The sequence below is a fragment of the Erythrolamprus reginae genome, chromosome 1 (assembly GCF_031021105.1).
Source record: "Erythrolamprus reginae isolate rEryReg1 chromosome 1, rEryReg1.hap1, whole genome shotgun sequence".
Lineage (NCBI taxonomy): Eukaryota > Metazoa > Chordata > Lepidosauria > Squamata > Dipsadidae > Erythrolamprus > Erythrolamprus reginae.
Genome location: NC_091950.1, coordinates 105,117,556 through 105,139,492, shown reverse-complemented (window position 1 = coordinate 105,139,492; position 21,937 = coordinate 105,117,556). Strand labels below are relative to the sequence as shown.

General features: G+C 40.2%; 1 protein-coding gene across 2 annotated transcripts in view; it reads left to right on the top strand.

Moving 5' to 3' along the window:
* Positions 1 to 21,937, top strand: part of LOC139172360 (catalase-like) — a 67,900-nt gene that overhangs the window by 28,574 nt on the left and 17,389 nt on the right. The window contains exons 1-4 of one of the 2 annotated variants that reach the window (XM_070761406.1): positions 2,873 to 3,154; positions 14,844 to 15,015; positions 19,774 to 19,884; positions 20,454 to 20,584. In XM_070761406.1, coding sequence (XP_070617507.1) covers positions 3,089 to 3,154; positions 14,844 to 15,015; positions 19,774 to 19,884; positions 20,454 to 20,584 — 480 coding nt within the window. In that variant the 5' untranslated portion in view covers positions 2,873 to 3,088. Of the gene's footprint in view, positions 1 to 2,872; positions 3,155 to 14,843; positions 15,016 to 19,773; positions 19,885 to 20,453; positions 20,585 to 21,937 lie in introns of those variants that run through there. The other variant, XM_070761415.1, reaches the window with a different exon arrangement.

The following is a 21,937-nucleotide window of genomic DNA, read 5'->3' as shown; positions in this document are numbered from 1 at the left end:
GCATGACTCTACTTGCTCAGTTACTTGCTCACCCCAACCCACATCACAGGATTGTTGTGGGGAAAATAGGAGAAAGAATATTAGGTGTGTTCACCGCTTGAGTTGTTTATAAACAATAAGAAAAAATAAGAAATAAGAAACAGTGGAATCCAAATAAAATAATAAAAAGAAAAAAGCCATTTGAGTTGAGATGACTTCCTGGGGACTTCACAGATTTAATACAGAAGAATTAAACTGGTGTCAGTCCAGAACAAAAAGCAATTCACTTACTGCAGAACAGTAATGTAGTAGCTGGCTTACAGATTTTGCAGATCTTGTGCTGGAAAGAAATAACTTTTCCCCAAGCAAACAGATGAGTCTTCTAACTGCACACTGCTACTAGCACTATCAATAGTGAACTATTGAGGGTTGGCCTGTGATGGCACCCTAGTGCAAGAGTAGCAATACAGCAACCTCCTGGCCTGCCTTTTCTGGATATGGATAGGTGTTGTCAAACCTCTATGGGAGGTTTGGCAACACCTAGATAAGATCAACCTCTGCTGTCCTACTTTCAGCTGCCCTCTCAGGAACTGGCTGCATACAATCAGTGGACGGGCATGCATTCGAGGGTCCTACCATTATTGCTCCATATATAGATTCCTACAGTAGTCAGGCCTACTGTACATTTTTATGATAGTCTTCCCCAAAGCCAGGGATATGGCTTTCTATGGCTATGTGTATCCTGAGCAGGATCTAGAAAGCACTGAAATCTGAAGCTATAAGGAGCAGGAATGGAATTCTTTGCTTAGTTTCCTAATAATGCGATATATCAGTGATGGGCGAACCTATGGCACAGGTGCCACAGGTAGCACACGGAGCCATATTTGCTGGCACACAAGCCATTACCCTAGCTCAGTTCCAGTTGCATATGTGTGCTGGCCAGCTGATTTATAGTTTACAAAGAGGCTCTGGGAGGGTGTTTTTGGCTTACAGAGAGCCTCCAGGGGAGATGGGGGAGGGCGTTTTTACCCTCTCCTGGCTCCAGGGAAGCTTTTGGAGCCTGATGAGGGTGAAATATGAATATCCTAGGCCCACCAGAAATTGGGAAACAGGCCGTTTCTGGCCTCTAGAGGGCCTCGGGGGGGGGGAAGCTGTTTTTGCCCTCCTCAGCCATTGAATTATGGGCGTGGCCACTTGCGCATGCGTGATAGCACGCGGGCCTGCTCTTTTGGCACTGGAGGGAAAAAAGGTTAGTCATCACTGCTATATATCATCTTCGCCTCACTGGCGCAGTGGTTAGAGTGCAGTACTACAAGCTACTTCTGCCGATCACCGGCTGCCAGTAGTTTGGCAGATCGAATCTCAGTAGGCTCAAGGTTGACTCAGCCTTCCATCCTTCTAAGGTTGGTAAAATGAGGACCCAGATTGTTGGGGGCAATATGCCTACTTTCTGTAAACCGCTTAGAGAGGGCTGTGAAGCACTGTAAAGCAATAGGTAAATCGAAATGCTAAATCTTCCATTCTTCACCCTTATACCTAGTTCACAAAACAAGAGCTGTCGGTAATTGTGTCTCTATTTCTTAACTTCAGTGGACAGCAGAGCAAGGATGAGGACATCCTTACATTGCTGGAAGAGAGGGATAGAGCATCCCAGAAGCAGATGGAGAGACAGAGACTTCTTTGCAAGCATACTTAGATCAGAAAATCATAACTTATTACCGTTCCTTTCAGTGGGGTTCAGGAGGGACGGGAGGAGGACAGAGATATTGATTGAGTTTGGTACTTTGGGCAGTGAAGATTGCATTCCACCAAGATGGGAAACAAATACTATTGGTTGGAAATATTGCAAACTATAGTTTCAGCAAAACAGACAAGCACCAAGTTCAGGAGCGCTGCTGTGTATGTTTCATCTGACAAATTTAAATAATTACCACCACATTGGTCTCTTTGCAGCATAAGTGCACTAGAGTCCCTTCCTACCTCTGTCCTATATCCCATATATCTTCTCTTCTATCCCTTTACCTTTCTTCCATTCTCTCTTTGATTTATCTTATCTTGTATCTCTCTTCTATTCTTTCTCTAATTTTCTTTTTTTCCCTTGAAGGGGTCCTCTACTACCTTCATTGTGTATTATTGTGTATTGGACAAAATTAATTAATTAAAATAAATAAATAAACTTTCCTGTAAAAAATGACTTCAGTAACCGAGTTGTCAAAGCGTGGAACTCATTACCGGACTCCATAGTGTCACCCCCAAACCCCCAACACTTTACCCTTAGATTATCCACGGTTGACCTATCCAGATTCCTAAGAGGTCAGTAAGGGGTGAGTACAAGTGCACTAGAGTGCCTTCCGTCCCCTGTCCTATTGCTCTTCTATTTCTCCTATACCTTTCTTCTATTCCTATATCTCTTTTTCTATTCTTTCATTGAAATGTTTTATTCCTTTATCTTATTTTCTATTCTTTCTTAGATATATTTTACTATGTATCTCCTCTATAACCTTCATCATGTATTTTACTATGTGTATGTATGTGTGTGTGTGTGTATTTTAAGCACGAAGCTTAAAACTTCAGCCTGATGATGGTGAATGTGATTTCACCGAAACGTCGCATAGACACTCAAAACATTACACGGGGCAAAACCCGAACTCAGAACAATCTACATATACTAAAACTCTCATTGTGTATTGGACAAAAATAAATAAATAAACAAACAAATAAATAAAATCCCTTCCGACTGTTCCTCAGGCCCACAAGCTGGCAAGCTGCCCTGCCTCCCAGCGTTCTTTTTTTGCAAGGAGAAAAGAATATCTGTTATCCGACTCCCTCTTCCACCCAATAAGCATCGGAGAAAGAGCTTTATGATGGGGGCCCATTAACCAATGAAGAAAGGAAAGGGGCGGAACCACGGGGGGGCGGGGGCGTTGAACTTTCACCAGCTGGCTTCATTAGGCGGTTGCAACCTGACGGCAGCCGTAGTGATTGGAACACTGGGCTTTTGGAGAGCCGCTCCCCGTTTTTTCCCCGCAATAAGAACCTTTGGCATAAGCGCTCCGCAGTCGACGGTGTCCCGTTGCTTTTTAGGGTCGGAGTCTCCGGGTCTCCCAAAATGGCCGGCAATCGGGATTACGCTAAGGAGGAGCTGAAGCGCTGGCAAGAGCAGCGGGGCTCGCAGGTATCCACGGGCGCCTTCCACCCAGTCCCGGGCAAAGTCTGTTTCTAGCGCGCCTGCGAAAATCGGTCGAGCAGCGCATTCGAGGAGGGGACCGAGGACATCAATCTGGAATACTTTAGTGTATATTGTTACTGGAGCAGAGAAGCGTCTTTTGTGGTTTTTTATGGGATAACGTATAGCCGGGGGGAAAAACCGGACTGGAGATGCGCGGCTAATAACTGGGAAGAGGGAACTGCTGTAGTTGTAGTCCGGGAGGAGAGTTGACCGGCTATGAGGAATAGTTTCCGAAATAATTTCCGCTAGGTATTACAACTAGTGAGGGTCTGTACAAAATATGATCTGCTTGCGCTACTCTACATTGTTGTAGAATACGTGCGAAGTCGTGTCCGACCCATCGCGACCCCCTGGACAACTTTCCTCCTACTCTACATTAGGGCGGGTGCAATTTTTGAACTTTAAATTTCCAAACATTAGGGGTGCTCAAAAGGTTGTGACGTGCCTTGGGGACTGTGAAGATTTTTGTGTGGGTGTGACTTTAATATAATTTAGATGCGCTTGATGAGTAACTACAGAAACGTAACTTTTTAACATTTTGTTTGTTTCATTTGCATCTGGCTCTCTTTTTTGCAACAGCTAAGCAGTTTGTTATTTGGGTACTAAGTTCAATTTTAGGTAAAATATCAAGTAAATAAAGATTGACCAAAGGGTAACGTAATATTGTGGGTTGTTGGGAGAACTCTGGGAAAAAGTGGCACTTTGTCCTTTTGTTGCAAATTAGTCTAACATAGCTAATGTCTATATTTAAGGAACTGCATTTATCCTGATAACAGTAGTTACATTATCAGTGGAGTGCAGTTTAATGACTTGCTCTAACTCCTACTACAAACCATCCACATTAAAGCTTTTTGAAGCTTCAAATGAAATAAATTTATACAACACTGGTATCTGTTGGCATACTCTTGCAGAATTGTTGACAGTTATCGAAGGCTAGTTAGTAATTCAAATCAGATCATTATTTCAGTTATCAGAAAAGATCTACACAGGTTTGAATGCTTGCTTCTCTCCTACTCTCATTACTCACCTTTGTCAGCTTTCAAAACCTATGGGTGGGTTCACATTTTGAGCTAAGACAATAGAGCTGGGTTGTAGTTTAGCATTGTGAAGCAACCATCTTGGATTATGATTCAAGGTTTATTGTGTAGTGTGACGTCTTATTCCACAGATTATGGTTAATAACATGATTTATGGTATTGTCTGTATGTAGCTTGTACTTTTACTCTTCACTTTCTAAATCAATTGGAAATCTCTAATATGTTTCACTCTGACTTGAAATATATTTTTCAGTTTTAAATTATTAGAATAGAGAAATAGGGAATATCAAAGAGAGAATAGATACTAATTGTTTGTTTTAGATTATTTTGATTCTAATGTTTTTCAGTAATAGAACGAAAAGCATTAAGGTTGATTTAATCATTTAAATGCATTTGTTTACTAAGTTGAAAGTTGTATTCCCTTCAGCATCTTTCAAAGGAACTTTGATACATACATACATTCAGATTTAAGCTGGGTAGCAAGCTGATGATTCTTCAGTTTAAACATTATTTAGTATTTTTTATAATTCTAACTCAACTGTGCAAAAAATGGCTTTGTATAGCAGTACATGATTGATCTTCAGTTTGTATGATAAATTTCCTTTGCTGTTCTCTCCTTCCCTCCCTTTCTAGCCTGAAACCTGCAAAGTAGATATGGAGTACTGTATGTGCAAAAAGTAGTTTCAGAGGATAGTCCAGTCTGTCAAAGTTATCCTTCCAAATCAGATAAAAATAATTAGATACTGTTCTGTCCCAGTGCCCAGCCCCTCAAAAATCAGATGCACACCATTGGATGAACTAATAAAGATTTTACTATTTACAAAAGTCTGATGCAGTTTGAGTGTTTTCGTAAAGAAGGTGAAATGTAGCAAAGGCTTTACTGCACTGATTATAAAGACTTATCAGCAGGCCCGAGTCCCAGGAGTAGATAAACACGGCAGTAATTATAGAATTGAAGCAAGATTGAGTAACGTAGACTTACAGGAGTTGGCTGGAAGCCTGGAGCTCATCAAGAAAGCCAAGAATGTTGTTCTTTTAAACACAAGGCGATCACAAGAGCGGAAACTAGATTTCTAGGATGTTATCTGCGTTGTTTTCTGTGCCAAAGCATCGCATGACCCCTCCTTAAATAGCCTGACGGCGTGGCACAGTAGCCAGCAGTGCTACTCATGAATAAACCTCCTCTTGAGTAACCACTCGTGCCTCCTAGAGGCCCTGTGAATCCTAGCATCAAGAAGAATCTCCTCCTGAGTCACTCATCTCAGGAGGTGCAGAAGGCCCTGGTTACTCTTCAGCCTCTGATACCACGTCCTCTTTGCTGCCAGTCTCGTACCATACCTCCACTGTCTCTGAGTCCATTCGTGCAGGACACGAAGGGGCCACAACAGATGCACCCCAGGAAATCCTGCAGGAAAGATTAAAATTTATTCCAAGCGTTGCCTTCATGTAGTAAAAGTACTAATTGCTTCAGCGCATAGAACTTACTAAGTATGAGCTCATTTTGAAGATTAATTTACATGTTGAGGTGAAATGCATTATTGCAACTAGCACTCTTGACCTGTTTGCTTCCACTTATCTATCCTCCATAACAAATGCTAAAAGAGGAGACTAAGCAATTTGTAGGGATTAATTCCATCTCCTGGCTCTGTTCTATCAGAAAATCTTCCACAAATCCTTTTGAAACACCAGAGGAAATCCTAGCAGTTAGAGTTCAGGTAGCCCAAAATTTCTGTTGTTAAATGAGACATTTGTTAAGTGAGCTTTTCCCCCTTTTATGACCTTTCTTTCCACAGTTGTTAAGTGTATCACTAAAGTTGATAATTTAGTAACCCGGTTGTTAAGTAAATCTTGCTTCCTCATTGATTCCGCTTGTTAGAAGGTCACAAAAGTGGTCACATGAGCTTGGAACACAGCAACGGTCATAAATATGAACCAGTTACCAAGCATTGAAAGTTTGTTCACGCGATCACGAGGATGCTGCAAAGGTGGTAACTCTAAAAAAAAAGGCTATAAGCCACATTTTTCAGTGCTGTTGTAACTTTGGTCACTAAATGAGCTGTTGTAAGTTGAGAACTACCTGTATATAGATGAAGGTAGCCTGCCATATGCTGTTTCAGATGAATAGTTACTGTCCCCTAATCAAAGTTGGAAGGTTACCTTAATCAGGATGCATAAAAATTGAATATTTTATTCAACCTTTTTTATTTTAAAACTTATATTTTTCTAATTAATACATTCTAAAATGAAATACATTAAAATTAATTTTACCAACAATATTGCACTTACTGTAAAATATTTTAAAACGAATCAATTACTTCTTCTCATTTGCTATTTAAATTATAGACTTAATTAAATACAGAAAAAAAATAAAATTCTATGCCACTTCAATCACTAGAGTAACTCTAGGTGGCTTACAGAAGAAGGTTAAAACAATTGACAGAGCAAGCATGCCCATCACAGAAGACATATCTCATAAATCCAATGTGACAACAGTGGGGACCTGGAATAGACCAATTGTCCAGAATTTGCTAAGCAGGTAGAAATAGACTTGTTTGTTTGTTTGATTGATTTTTAATGCCATCCTTCTCCTTAGACTCAGGGTGGCTTACAACATGTTAGCAATAGCACTTTTTAACAGAGCCAGCATATTGCCCCCACAATCCAGGTCCTCATTTTACCCACCTCGGAAGGATGGAAGGCTGAGTCAACCTTGAGCCGGTGATGAGATTTGAACCGCTGACCTGGAGATTTAGCAGTCAGGTTTAGTGGCCTGCAGTACTGCACTCTACCCACTGTGCAACCTTGGCTCATAAATAAATATTGAAATACCCAGGGGGGAAAGGGTAAACTAGGAATAGGAGAACAGTCTCCCATATTAGAGAAGAAGAAGAGATAGAGATTTAGTATTACTAATTTTTATTCTAATATAAACATAATCTTTAACTGTGACCACTCAGTGGTATTGCATAATTGGCATTTATGATCAATCCTCAAAATCCTGGCCAGCCCAACTTTCCTGCAGACACATGATTGTGATCTGGACATTTGGAAACTAGCTTACACTTACGTTTCAGATCTGGCAGTCATGTCACCATTTGCAGCCTTCTCGGCTGGCTTCCCATAAGCAAAGTTAATGGCAGAAAAGATTTGATTTTTGATGTTGATTTCATTTGACTTCTATGCTCCCATGCCTGCCACTTTTTCTCTCAAGCCAGTTATGGAGCACAAGATCCCAAGAACCTATACTCTGTACTGTGCCTTCCTTCCAAAGCCTGCCAACTTGGCTTAGCCGGGCTTGTTCTGTATTGCACTAAGACAGACACGACTTGATAAATTCATCCTGATGGTACATCAATTTCATGACGATATGATGGCCCACATGCTGGACAATGGAGAAGAGGCCTTTTCCATCACAAATGGCATCAAGCAAGGGTGTGTTTTGGCACTGACCTTGTTCAGCATAATGTTCTCAGACATGCTGTCAAATGCCTTCCAGAACAGTTCCTTGTGAGTTATCTTGAGATATAGGACCGATGGGAAATTGTTGAACCTGCGAAGACTCCTGGCTGTCACCAAGATAAAGGAGACTGTGATACATGACCTCCTCTTTGCTGACGACTACTCAGAATGCTGGATCAGAGCAGGAAAGACAAACCAGTGTAGCTAATTTTGCAACAACATGTGACAACTTTGGTTTCCTTATCAGCATAAAGAAGACCGAAGTGATGCATCAGCCAGCTCCGAAAGACAAATACCAAGAGCCCATCATCACAGTAAAGGGACAAAAGCTACAAGCAGTGGACCAATTTACATACCTTGGCAGCACCTTGTCCCATGTGATGACAATTGACATTGAAGTCAACTGCATTATCGCCAAGGCAAGTTCTGCATTTGGCAGACTAATGACCAACATGTGGAACTGATGTGGAATAAGCCTTCCTACAAAGCTCAAAGTCTACCGAGCAGTAGTGCTAACTATCCTGTTGTATGCCAATGAGACTTGGATTTAGCCGCCCTGAGTCTTAAAATCAAATCAAATCAAATCAAACAAACAAACAAACAATAGGAGACATGCTAGGCAATTGAACCACTTCCACATGACCAGCCTCTGTAGAATTCTGAGGATCTGGTGACAGGATAAGGTGCCTGACATTGAGGTCCTCTCCAGAACAGGCTGTCATCAATTCCCACCCTGCTGATGAAAGCCCAGACATGCTGGGCAGGCCATGGTGCTAGAATGCCAGACCATCGCATTCCTAAACAGCTCCTCTATGGTGAACTATCTAAAGGAAAGCAATTGAATGGGGGACAAAGGAAGCAATATAAAGACACATTGAAAGCCTCCTTCAAGTCCCTCGATATCAACACCTCCTCCTGGGAAACCCTGGCATAGGATTGACCAAGATGGCACATGCTGATCCACCAAGGCTGCCAGACATCTGAGGCCAGAAGATCATTCATAGCAGAAGAGAAGTGAGTACTCTGCAAAGCCAGAGCTGCAAATGCTGCAACAGTGGCAGAACATTTTGTGCTGTATGGGTCTCACCAGCCACCTGTGGATACATCGCGTACAGCCCACAACCTGTTAGATATTAAGGTCCTCTTCGAACACGATGGACGAACATCATCATGATAGACATAGGGACATCATTCCTGGATTGGCCAACCAACCAACCAACTGTGCACTCTCCTGCACCCAGCAGCAGCCACCCCTGTTTAATTTAGTTATGAGATTCCATTGCATATGGAAGAAATTGTGATAAATAGCTAAATAAGTTAATAAATATGATAAAATAAGAACCTGATGTGCACAGATGTGGCTTGTTGCCCACAGCACAGAACTTTTTAAAAACTTACTAAAAATACTGGTACTAAATGGGTGTGTAAAAAGATAGAAAAATGTGGGTTGATATAATTAAAAAATATAATTCATCTCTATAACTTCCCAGACTTTTTGCAACTTGTTGAATACATTGGCCATGTTCCCTAAATCAAATTCTGGCTTAATAAACCAACATTCTTTATCCATAGGTTCCTCTCTAAATACTTTTACAACTTTTGCATAAGTGAACAAAGCAACTAAGAAAACCAATGCCAATATTTACAAAATATCCAAATGTCCAAGATGAAGAATAGTCTTGTTATTATTTTACTGCCTTTTTGTTTGTAAGTTTACTGATAACAATTGTGTATCCTCCTAGGATGATTATTTCACTGCAGATCTTTGCAGGAGGGGGAAAAAAAGATAAAACATTTATCAAGCAGTGTGGGAATATTCCTCTTTTGTATAGTCTGTTCTTGAAACCTAGAATTGGATAAATGCATTGCACAAATGCATGAATAAAAAGTTAGTATAAATAGGGTGTGGACAAAACCGTCTTGGTTAGATTTGTTGTTTTATTCTGTATATGTACTGCCTTTTCTTATAAGCACATAATAAATAAAATTACTTTACAATCAAGTAATTAATTTTATTACTCCACAATTTATATGCTATAGTTATTTTCACCAATTTTTGTATTAAAAATACAATTTAATAATAAATCTTAAAGATTTCTGACATTGCATGTGGCCCTGAAAGATTTAATGGCTTTCTTATCCATGTAACATGGCAAGTAAGTAAAAGACAATTTATCAAAAGTTTTTAAAGTGTGGGAATATTTTTTGTTTTGTGGGATCTTGTGATGAAACTTTCCTGAAGCGTGCAACTAGAATATGCATTAATACATAATAATTCTCTTGCACATTAAGTTGACACACCTTAATTTGCTACATCGCTAATTAGTATGAGATATATTATCCATCTTCTTGGGCATTGCACAATTTTCTCACTAAATAAAGCTCTCAACATTTTGAATGTTTCATAGAAGTAAACCATATTGGAAAACTATTTTTCAAAATGCAAGAAAAGATTGGGAAAACTTATTTTCCTTTATTATTCATTATGCACCTAAAATTCTTGAGTGCAGTACATCCACTAACATTGGTTACAAAACTTATTATAAAACTATCTTTAAGACTTGTTCTTTTAAAGGTGATGGATATATCCCCAGGATTTTGCTCAATTTTAAATCTCAGAGAAGTATTTTTCTGCCAAAACAGATCTAGAAGAACTTTTAGTATAATCTGATTTCAAGATTTCTGCAGCTTTTTCATGTAGTTATCTGTAACAAGAATTCTGTTTACATTGAACTTCTCTCAACCTATGCTTCTGGCATTCTCTGCTCAGGAGTTTTGGTTAATAAATAGATAGTAAATTGCTAAAGTTGCAGGTTATTTCAGAGCCACTGACTGTAACCTTTGAGTGCAGAAGTGCCTGAAATTTGGAAAAAGAGCCAGTGTTAGCCTAATATTATAAAACATAAGAAAAGTGAATCCAGAAACCTACAGACCAGTCAACTTGGATATCTGGGAAAAATATACAAGAAGTCAAGATATCTGAGAAAGGCTACATTTTTACATAATCACAACATAATGTTTCTCAGTAAATTCTGACCAAATTCTGGCCAAATTTCCCATATTGTTGGACACAGTACATTTTAGTCAAATGATCCTGAGAAATGTTTGCAAACTCTGTATATGGCATTTGTTCTTAAGCAGAACAAATGCTGAGAATAAGAACAAGCTGTGAAAAACTGCCCTAGACAAAGATTACACTGTTCCATTACAGCTAAGCAAAGTGTGGATTTAATGATACAAAACAAGGCAACATTAATAAATTGTTTTGCAATGCTTTTTTTCCTTCCTAACTTTCAAAATCCTTAGAGAAAACAAATCCTAATTATTTAAGAAGGATTAACCTGTGTTACTCACGAGAGTCTCGTTAAAGAATTATCAGTGCCTTAGGATAATTGGGATGCAAATAGTTGAGCTTTAGTAGTCAGATCCATCACTTTGCATTGGGTCTAGAAAGACAATATCAAGCAGCTTCAAAACAACCCACACTCGTTATTGTCCACATAGTGTTCTCTACAGTAGTGTTTTTCAACCGGTGTGCCGCGGCACACTAGTGTGCTGCGAGACATGGTCAGGTGTGCCATGAGGCAGCTCCTGCAAGTGGGAGCTCCAGGGCTGAGGCTTCAGCCCTGGAGCTCCCACTTGCAGAAGCCACCCCCCGGCTACTGCCCGCCGCCACCGCTATTGGTACCCTCCCGCGGGAGGCCGGCAAAGGTTGCTTTGAAAGTCGGCCCCCTCGCACCCATGGCTTCTCGTCGCTAATAGCGGTGGCGGGCAATAGCCGGGGGAGGGGCGGCTTCTGCAAGTGGGAGCTCCAGGGCTGAGCCTTCCACTTGTGGCTGTCCCCGCCCGCCCGATCCGTCCTTCTCTCCGGCTCCTCCCACAGCGGTGGCCGCAGTGATGCTGGCGATCCGGCCGCTAGCCGCTCCGAGCGCTGTGGGAACGCCCACCCCTCTCACAGTCTCGTCCCGGGCTGTCAGTAAAGGGGCTGCTTCCCATCCCCCTGCCAGCTTGCTCAGAACATTCAAACTAAGGAAAAACCTTCGCCGGCCTCCACAGAGAAGAAAGGAAGAGAGAGAGAGAGAAAGCATGAGAGAGAGAGAAAGAACAAGAGAGAGAGAAAGAACAAGAGAGAGAGAAAGAAAATAAGAGAGAACAAGAGAGAGAGAGAAAGAAAATAAGAGAGAACGAGAGAGCAACAGAGAGAGAGAGAAAGAACAAGAGAGAAAGCATGAGAGAGAGAGAGAAAGAAAATAAGAGAGAACGAGAGAGAGCAACAGAGAGAGAGAAAGCACGAGAGAGAGAAAGAACAAGAGAGAGAGAGAAAGAAAATAAGAGAGAGAACGAGAGAGAGAGAGAGAGAAGGAAAGCAAGAGAGAAAAAGAGATAGCAAGAGAGAGAGAAAGCAAGAGAGACAGATAGGGAGAGGAAAGGAGAGAGAGAAATGAGAACAAAAAGGGGAGAAAAAAGGAGAAATGAGAAAATGATTGAGGCAGAGAATGAGAGGAGAGAGAAACAAAAGAGAGAGAGAGAGAGGTGATTCTTGAAGCATATGGTAAAAAGCACCCAAATAATAAGAAACCCCCCCTAGCCCACACCTGTTTTTGAAAAGAATAAAAGAGAAAAAAACCCCAGCCCTCAACTGGTTTTGGAAATGGTTCGAGTGTGTATACACACACACATAAGGGGGGGAGAGAGACAGGAATGGAAAAAGAGAAGTGAGAGGGAGAAGGAATGAGAGAGAAAAGGGGGAAAGACAGGAGAAGTACCCAGAAATGAGACAGTGGTATAAATTTGAGGAGGGATGATTGATGATTGACTGTACAGGTTATAAGGGGATGTTACATGGGATTGTATACGGTATATGAGGGGGTTATTTATGTATGTGTGTATGTGTGTGTGTGTGTGTGTGTATGTATGTATGTATGTATGTATGTATGTATGTATGTATTTATTTATTAGATTTGTGTCATTTTGGTTGGTGGTGTGCCCCAGAATTTTGTAAATGTAAAAAATGTGCTGCGGCTCAAAAAAGGTTGAAAATCACTGCTCTACAGTACCTGAACTGCAACATTTGAAAGGGATTACAGGATGATGGAATTGGTAAATCATCTCCTGATTGATTTTTGTCAATGAACAAGGAACAAAAGAACAGTAGCATAAACTTGTCCAAACTTGTCTATCTTTGCATTGCTATATATTTCACAATTGTTTTAAAAATCTCCAACTGAAATAGTTGAGTAACTTGTTAATGGAATCCAGAAATCTTTTTGTGCAGTTATTTTATTAATGCCAACAAACCCTCAGATCGCTGTTACTTAAAGAAAAATATCACTTCAACTTTCTCTCTCTCTCTGGTCTCCATTAAATTATTTTTAAAAAAATATTGCTATATTTTCTTCTTTAAAATTACCTAGAATGCTGTATCCATGTTGTTTCTAAATAGGGTTTTTAAAAAAAATTAAATTACTCAGGTGAACTAGATTCCAGTTTGTTAGCAATTCCTCTGGAATTTCTTTGTGCATAATCCCTTTCTTATCTTTCTTATCTTCATTTTTGAGTGGGATGCATTGGACTATCCCATTTAACAAGTGGATGATTTGAATAACTAGATAAATTGGCACTTGCTTAATGCCACCCTAGTCAACCATCAATTATGAAGGATGGTGAATCTTCAAATATATGTAGTCAAGTGCAGAATTCCCATTTGCAATTGCCCAATGATGTTTCTTTAAGGCAAGAGTGAAGCCTAGGTTGAAATTGTATCTTCATCTGAGTGAAATGCTGAGGGCACATTCAAAAACATAACATATGAGATCTTCTAAGAAGGCAATTTAACGGCTTATTTACCAGTACACAAAGTCATAAGATTTTATTTATTTTATTTATTTATTTTGTCCACTACATAATACACATTGAAGAGAATAGATATGTAATAATATAAGTAAAGAAAAGAATAGAAGAAAAGATATAAAAGTATAGGTGAACAAATTTGAAAGGAAGAAAAGATAAATGAGATAAGGAGAGACAATTGGACAGGGGACGGAAGGCACACTGGTGCACTTATGCACGCCCCTTACTGACCACTAAGGAACCTGGAGAGGTCAGTCGTGGATAGATTTGTCAAGAGTTTGGAAGTCTGGGATTATTTTATTTATTTTATTTATTTATTTTATTACTTAGATTTGTATGCCGCCCCTCTCCGAAGACTCGGGGCGGCTCACAACATGTAAAAACAAATCATAAGCAATTTGTTATTTGTTGTTTTATGAGAATTAATGGTGAAACATCCTGAAATATGCAACTGGATATATACCATGCATTAATCCATGCAACTCATAGTGATTATCTGTATATGTATTGCTTGACATACCTTAATTTATCATATTATTGCATGTAACAGAAGTGACAACATTCATCCATCTCTAGCCCTTTAAATAAACTTTCAGCCCTTTGAATGTTTCACAAACCTCTTTTGACTTATTTTCAAAGAATGTTAAATGATTAGGAAATTTTAACTCCCATCCTACCGATTGGTTTTTTACATGCATGTCTCAGCTCATGTGCTGCTCTATCAATTGTGCTCTAGCTAATTCAGAGCTTTTTTGAGTGCAGCATTTCTTTCGAGATGAATGATAGACATGTGCAATATCCTTTCTTCCAAAGCAGGAAAAGTTACTCAAGAAAGTACTTGACCTCAGGAAACATTGCAGAGGTGACAACAAGATGCAACTCTCTCCTTACTGCCATGTCATTTCAACTTCCTGAAGTGAAGCACATATATTCCTGAGCCTGCAAACACCTATGCAAGCAAGAATGTATGTGTTTCCACTATGGGGCCTGCCAAAAATAGAGCAAGATGCCCTTGTTGGATTTGAAGTACTGTTACTATCTTTGGATACAGATACCAAACATTACAAAGGTGTATATGTAGAAAATGTAGTTTCCTAAATCTTGTAATACCCTTGAACTGTTCTTCACCACTTAAATTATTCATTACAGCTACATTGTTATCACTATTAGTCTTCTCATCTTTCCTATCACCCATCTCCTCACACTTAGGACTGTATGACTATAACTTGTTGCTTGTATCTTTAAGATTTATGTTAGTATTGATTGTTTCCCGATTGTTTTGAACCTAGGAAGCCGATGCCTTAACCACAGGAGCTGGAATCCCAGTGGGAGACAAGCTGAATGTTATGACCGTTGGTCCAAGAGGCCCACTCCTCGTTCAGGATGTGGTTTTCACTGACGAGATGGCACATTTTGACCGAGAAAGGATCCCTGAGAGAGTTGTCCATGCCAAAGGAGCTGGTTAGTTTTTGAATTTGCATTGTCTTTCTTTTTAGCCTTGTTAATGGGGTAATATTACAGTGTCCCTTAGAGCAGTGTTTCCCAACCTTGGCAACTTGAAGATATTTGGACTTCAACTCCCAGAATTCCCCAGACAGCGAATGCTGGCTGGGGAATTCTGGGAGTTGAAGTCCAAATATCTTCAAGTTGCCAAGGTTGGGAAACACTCCCTTAGAGTAGCAGTTCCCAACCTTTGCACTTTGATAGCATGGTGCGGAGGGACATGTGAGTGGTAGGTGCATGCCCGTGTGCAAAGCTCCATTGGTGTGAATAGTAGGTGTGCATGCCTTCTACTTACATGAGCTTTGCATGTGAGCAGAGGGTACTTTTGCTCACACATGAACCTCCACTTTTGTGGGAGCAGACATTGTGTATGAAGCTCCACTTGAATGATTGGAGGGTGCTTGAGCTCACGTGGGAGTGGTCCCTTGACTTTTGTGGGTCCGTCTTTCTCGGAAAGGCTATACCATGGGTTTTCAAAAAATATTAATAAAAAACACCATGGGTTTTCCTGCAGCCACCCGATGTACAATACGGTGCATTTTAACCCACCTCAGCCGTCCTGCTTCTTTAAATAAAAGCTCCCCTTCCACCCCAGCCTCCCAATCCCTCCCCTTTAATTCTCGGAGTGTTGGTACGCTCCACTTGAAGCCGAGCCTTACTGCTGCCCACTGCCGCCGACTCTTCTTCCCCCACCCACCTAAGCCGTCTCCCTTAATGGTAGCGTCCGACCTCCCAGCTGACCAGCCTGGAATCCCGCTTTGAGTCCTGGCCTGGATCCCTCTTGCCTTGATCTTTCCCTGCCCTGACCCTGAGCACCAGTGCTGCTGCCGCCATCGCCATGGGAGACACTGGCAGCAAGCGCAGCAAAGCCCCCAGCTTGCCGCCCCGTTGCCCCTGCAGATTCTGGGGGTAAGTAAAACCAGGAAGGGAGGGGGAGGAAGGAAGGAAGAAAGGGAGTGTTTCTACTTCGCAGAAATTTGACTTTCATAGGCAGTCTTGGAACGTATCCCCCAGCGAAAGTCAAGGGACCACTGTACTCTTGCATGAAGCTCTATTTGTGTACAAGCACAAGTGCCCTTCACTCCAGCACCCCCTGTTCGCACGAGTGAAGTTTTGTGCCTGAGTATAAGGGGATACTGCTCACATAAGTGGAGATTTGTGTGTGCGTGCCTGCCCATCACTCAGGTATCCCTATTTCAAACAGGCTATGGCCCAGGAGTTGGGGAATGTAGGTGGGTTTTTGTGATTGACAACACTGAAACTGCATGTTGTATGTGTTAACCATTCTATTTAGGAATTCATTTTTTATTCTGTGATGCTGATGCAATATTCTGAGGGGTAGCCAATGATAGTCCTTACAGCAGCATGGATTTCTGCTACTGATTTTCTTCATTGGGACCTTGAATTTTCTGTAATCTTTCCACTTGTGGGACATTTAAAGTTATATTTTGTGTTGTTTTTATTTACCTTTCTGAATTTATTTAGCTAATTGATACAAGTAAATAACACTTTTCTTTTAAAAAAAACCCTGAAGCTTTAAAATTGTGCTTAATTATTCTTTTACATGGGTCTTAGATTTGTAAACAGAAGTAACCAGGGAATATTAGAATCAGAATAACATTTTTTTAAGATTTGAGGAAGAGTTCTTTTTTATACTTGCACTGCTCAAAAAAATAAAGGGAACACTTAAACAACAGAATATAACTCGAGGTAAATCAAACTTCTGTGAAATCAAACTGTCCACTTAGGAAGCAACACTGATTGACAATCAATTTCACATACTGTTGTGTTGTGCAAATGGAATAGTTCTGCAAATGAAATATTAAATGAGAATATTTTATTCCTTCAGATCTAGGACGTATTATTTGAGTGTTCCCTTTATTTTTTGAGCAGTATATAAATATACTTATAAATATATTTACAAATATAATTTACTTGTCAACTTCTAATTGACTCAATACATTTTTCTCAGAATTTTTAAATGAATACCCAAAAATAAGTATTCTCTATAGAGAAAAATTACTTGCGTTTATTATTCCAGGAACACTTTTACCATTCAGAGCTTCTTGTTGATGTAGCCATAGTTTCACTATCATGTTTTAATTTTTAATTTAGCTCTTTTGGTTACATTTGATGCACCTTTTCTACATACAGATCTAATAAAGAATGATAACTACATGCAGAAACATTCAGAAAATACCATTATTCAATCTGGAAAGTCCATTTGTGTGTAATGGCTTTGGATCAAATAATTGGAGTGCTTGATATGAGTGTGAGCCTTGCTTGGCTATTTCAGCTCACAAAGATGTCGGGGGTTTGGTAAAGAATGAGCCATCCAGATTGAATGACTTTTTAAGAATAGGGACAAAAAAGCAGAGTTGTAATGTTAAACTGCTATGTAATCGTCAGTCCATATTGGAGAATAAAAACAGCCTTATTTTAAATGCTGGAAAAACTAAAAACATAATTGTTGACAATTTCAGAAAAATCACACACCTCTCAATGATTCACCTGTGATGGTGATTAGCAGCATCAGGTTTCTGGGTGTGCAGCTAACAGGTAGGCTGGCTTGGTTGTTCAACAGTGAGACATTGGAGAAGTGGGCACAGCAGTGCCTGCATTTTTTTGTGACGTGAGAAAAGTTCATCTTCCTTCCTCTGTCCTTACCACTTTCTGTAGAGGGATGTCATATTGCATTACAGTGTGGTTCGGAAGCATTACTGCTTTGAACAAGAGGGCAATGCAGAGACTGGTGAGGATAGTGGAGAAAGATTATTTGGAAGTTCACTTCTGTCTATCCAGGACATAGCATATAAGTGATTTTTTACCAGGGTCTACAGTATTGTGTAGTATACTAACATCCTCTTCACGACTTGTTGGCATCTGAAGCAGAATATCCAGATTCAGTCACAGTTTCTTTCCATACAGTATCAACCTTGTGAAATCTCAGGCTTCCTCTTTCCACTATGTATTCAAGATGGACAGTGATTTATGTATGTGTCATACCTCTGTTGAAGTCTGGATCTGAACAGCTGACAGAAAGTGGGAGAATGGCTCCATTGGCTGTGGAGGAAATGGGAAGGGCTAGGCCAGTGATGGTGAACCTGTGGCACGCAGAGCCATAACTGCTGGCACGCGAACCATTGCCCTAGCTCAGCTCCAATGTGCATGTGTGTGCAAGCCAGCTGAATTTTGGCTTGTACAGAGGCTCTGGGAGTGTGTTTTTGCCTCCCCCTGCTCTAGGGAAGCCTTGGAGCCTGGAGAGGGTGAAACACAAGTCTACTGGGTCCACCAGAAGTTGGAAACAGATCGTTTCCAGTCTCCAGGGGGCCTCCAGGGGGCAGGGTAAGCTGTTTTTGCTCTCCTTAGGTCAATGCTTCTCAACCTTGGCTGCTTTCAGACCCGTGGACTTCAACTCCCAGAATTCACCAGCCAGCAGTTGCTGGCTGGGGAATTCTGGGAGTTGAAGTCCACCAGATTGAAAGCAGCCAAGGTTGAGAAACACTGCCTTAAGTATTGAATTATGGGTGTGGGCACTCATGTATGCACGATAGTGCATGTGCACGATCTTTTGGCACCTGAGGAAAAAAAGGTTCGCCCTCACTGGGCTAGGCAGAACAGGGGGGAGATAGAACAAGGGAGAGTGGGTTCAGATGAAGACCAAGGCCTACAACCCTCCTTATCCTAGGGTGCGCAGGGAAGAACGCAGAAGAGAGCAACATGGGTTGCATGGCTTACAAGGAAGGAAAGGGCCTCAATTCCCTTCAAAAGGCACACCTGGGGATGGAGTTTAAAGGGCAGGCAGTTGGGCGGGGCGTTTTTCGGGAACAAATTCTGAATTCATCTAGTGCTGAAAGTTGGCGCCTGCATTCCTGGCCTTCCTCCTGACTGTTTGACTAGTGGTTGTGCTTCTGTGTGCTTATCTTGTCCTGCTGGTATTATTGCCATGAATTCTTCACTTCTGTGTGTCATTAGCTTGCCCTGCTGGAGTGATTGATTTGTAGTCATTCTGCTTACAGCATTTGGACTGGAGTATTTTACAGTTAGAGGCTGCTGCCGGTTTGTGGGAGAGTTTTTCTTCAGGACGGAGCATAAATAGGATGTTGGGGGCAAAGTTAGAGCTAATAAAGCGACTTAGACCAGTTCTCTGGCTGTGATGCCTTCATGTCACATCCTGGGTCATTACATTATGTATGTATGTATGTATGTATGTATGTATGTATGTATGTATGTATGTGAATAGATATAGGTTGTGTGTGTGTGAGACACACACACACACACACACACAGATGTATGTGTACACTTTTAGGAATAGGCAACATAATTTCTTTTTTAATGTGTGCCAATATGCCCACAGTAAAAAAAGACAATAAAGACCTGTCTGTCTATCTATCAGCCAGAAAAATCAATGAAAGTTCATCAATTGATTCAATTTATATCTTGTCCGTTCACTTTTCAAAGTTGATGCCTTCCTTTTTGTTAGCAGAAAGAATCCTTTGTTGAATCAAATTTTCATTAAAAGGAACTGTTATATTTATAGTAACTATCAGCATTTTTTAAAAAAAATAAGCATAAAATGTGTACTTATAAGCTGGTGATAATAATGAAAACATTATCCTCTGCTTCATCTACCGTAACTGATTTTCTTTACAAATCTATGAACTTTGGAATAATCTTTTAAAAATTGTAATAAACTAACCCCTTTTAATTTTTCAGGAGCATTTGGCTTTTTTGAGGTAACTCATGATATCACCAAATTCTGCAAGGCAAAGGTATTTGAGCACATAGGCAAAAGAACTCCAATGGCTATTCGATTTTCAACTGTTGGTAAGGATCCTGCAGATTTTCAGTGTATCCTATTTAATTACTTTATACATAAAAGGGTTTTATTGAATATATGTGCTTATTTATAAACATATTATAATATTTTAATCTATTTCAATCAATTTTTCTGTACTGTTTTTAATTGGGCAGTAAGTCGTTTAATAAGTAACACCTTTAATATGAAATGTTGATTCCTTATATTTTCCTAATTTTTAGTATACTGTTAGGATTAATAGCTGTGTATTCTTGAACAGGTTTTATGAATAGCAGAAACATAGGCATCTTTATGGCTGCACAGATTTGAAAAAGAGTGATGACATATGGGGAGTCCTTGACTTATGACCACAATTGGTACCAGAAATAATTCAGCACATTATTTAAATTTAAAAGATAATCTTCATGTACCTTTTCCATTTCTCTAAGTCATCCCATTCAAATCTCCTGCTATCCCCCTGAAATTTAAATTACCACTGTGCAATTTTGTTTCTATATTTGTCTTTTAAATGTCAACCGTAAGGCATTAGACTAGGTGCATATGATTTAATCATGGGAATTTTTATTTTTTAATTTAGCTGGAGAAGCAGGTTCAGCTGACACAGTGCGTGATCCCAGAGGCTTTGCGATGAAATTCTACGGTGAAGATGGAAATTGGGATCTTGTAGGGAACAACACTCCCATCTTCTTCATTAGAGATGCAATTCTGGTAAATTGGAACAGATGTGCTCTTAAACATGTTTCTGTCAAAGGCCCTAGAGCATATTAAATGTGGCCATTGTTTTGGAATCTGCCATTATAGTTCCTTTTGGACACCTATAGCTGTTTGATGGCATATGGTAAATGCCTACAGTTTTTTTTTTAATTGCAGTGGGCATAAATTCGCCAGTTGATAAATCTTATAAAAAGAGCTACGTTGTGGTCATTGGTGAGATTAGACTGGGATTTCCAGTTTGAGATGAGAAAGATATCTTCATTTTAGAATGAAACCTATAAGGTGTTTTCTGTCTCAAAACGGGATAACATTGTTTCATAGATTTGGAGCAATAATGGTGATAGGAAGTTCCATGTGTTGTGAGGGAAAAGGATATAGAAGTTCTCATTTGCCAATCTTGAATATGCAAGTTAAAATTGGGAGGGGGGAATGTATAGCAATACAGGTAGACCTTGACCTACGACCACAATTGAGCTCAAAATTTATGTTGCTAAGTGAAACAGTTGTTAAGTGAGTTTTGTCCCATTTTGTGAGTTTGTCATAATCATTAAGTGAATCACTTCAATAATTAAGTTAGTAACATGGTTTTTAAGTGAATCTAGCTTCCCCATTGAACTTGCTTGTCAGAACAATGCAAATATAACCAGGGGACACTGTAACCAACATAAATATAAGTCAGTTGCCAAGCATCTGAATTTTGATGTTCACTTTCAGTTATATACTCACAAGAATTCTCCTCCTAAAATGAATATCTGAAAGTAGAAGTAAGGAAACAAAAGCAATGTGACAGCCTTCATTATTACAGTCTTAATGATAGTACATAAAAATGCAGTGGGTTTTTTTTTCCATTTTATTTTCTGCCTGATAATTTAGTAGTTGGCCCAATAAATTCAAACAGATTGTTTATGATCCATAATTGCATATTTTTTAAAGCAAGCTCAGAACCCATGCAGGAAATCTGCAGTAGGTTTTAACTCTAATGCAAATGTATAACACAGTGATCGCGAACCTTTTTTTCCTTGGGTGCTGAAAGCCTGCATGTGCGTGCTATCGCACCATAATTCAGTGCCCCCCACATTCCCCATCTCCTGCAATGTGACCCCTCCGTGCTGTCCTATTCCCTGCACATGAGCCCCCGTTTCCTGATTGTGGTTGATCCGGTAGGCCCGTTTTTTGCTCTCCCCTGGCTCCAGATGCTTTCTTGGAGCCTGGGGAGGGCGAATATACCCTCCCTCGCCCCCAGCCTCTGTGCAAGCCGCAAATCAGCTGACCGGCATGCAAATGGACGCTGGAGCTGAGCTAGGGCAACTGCTGGTAGATATGTTGGTAGATATGGTTCCGCGTGCC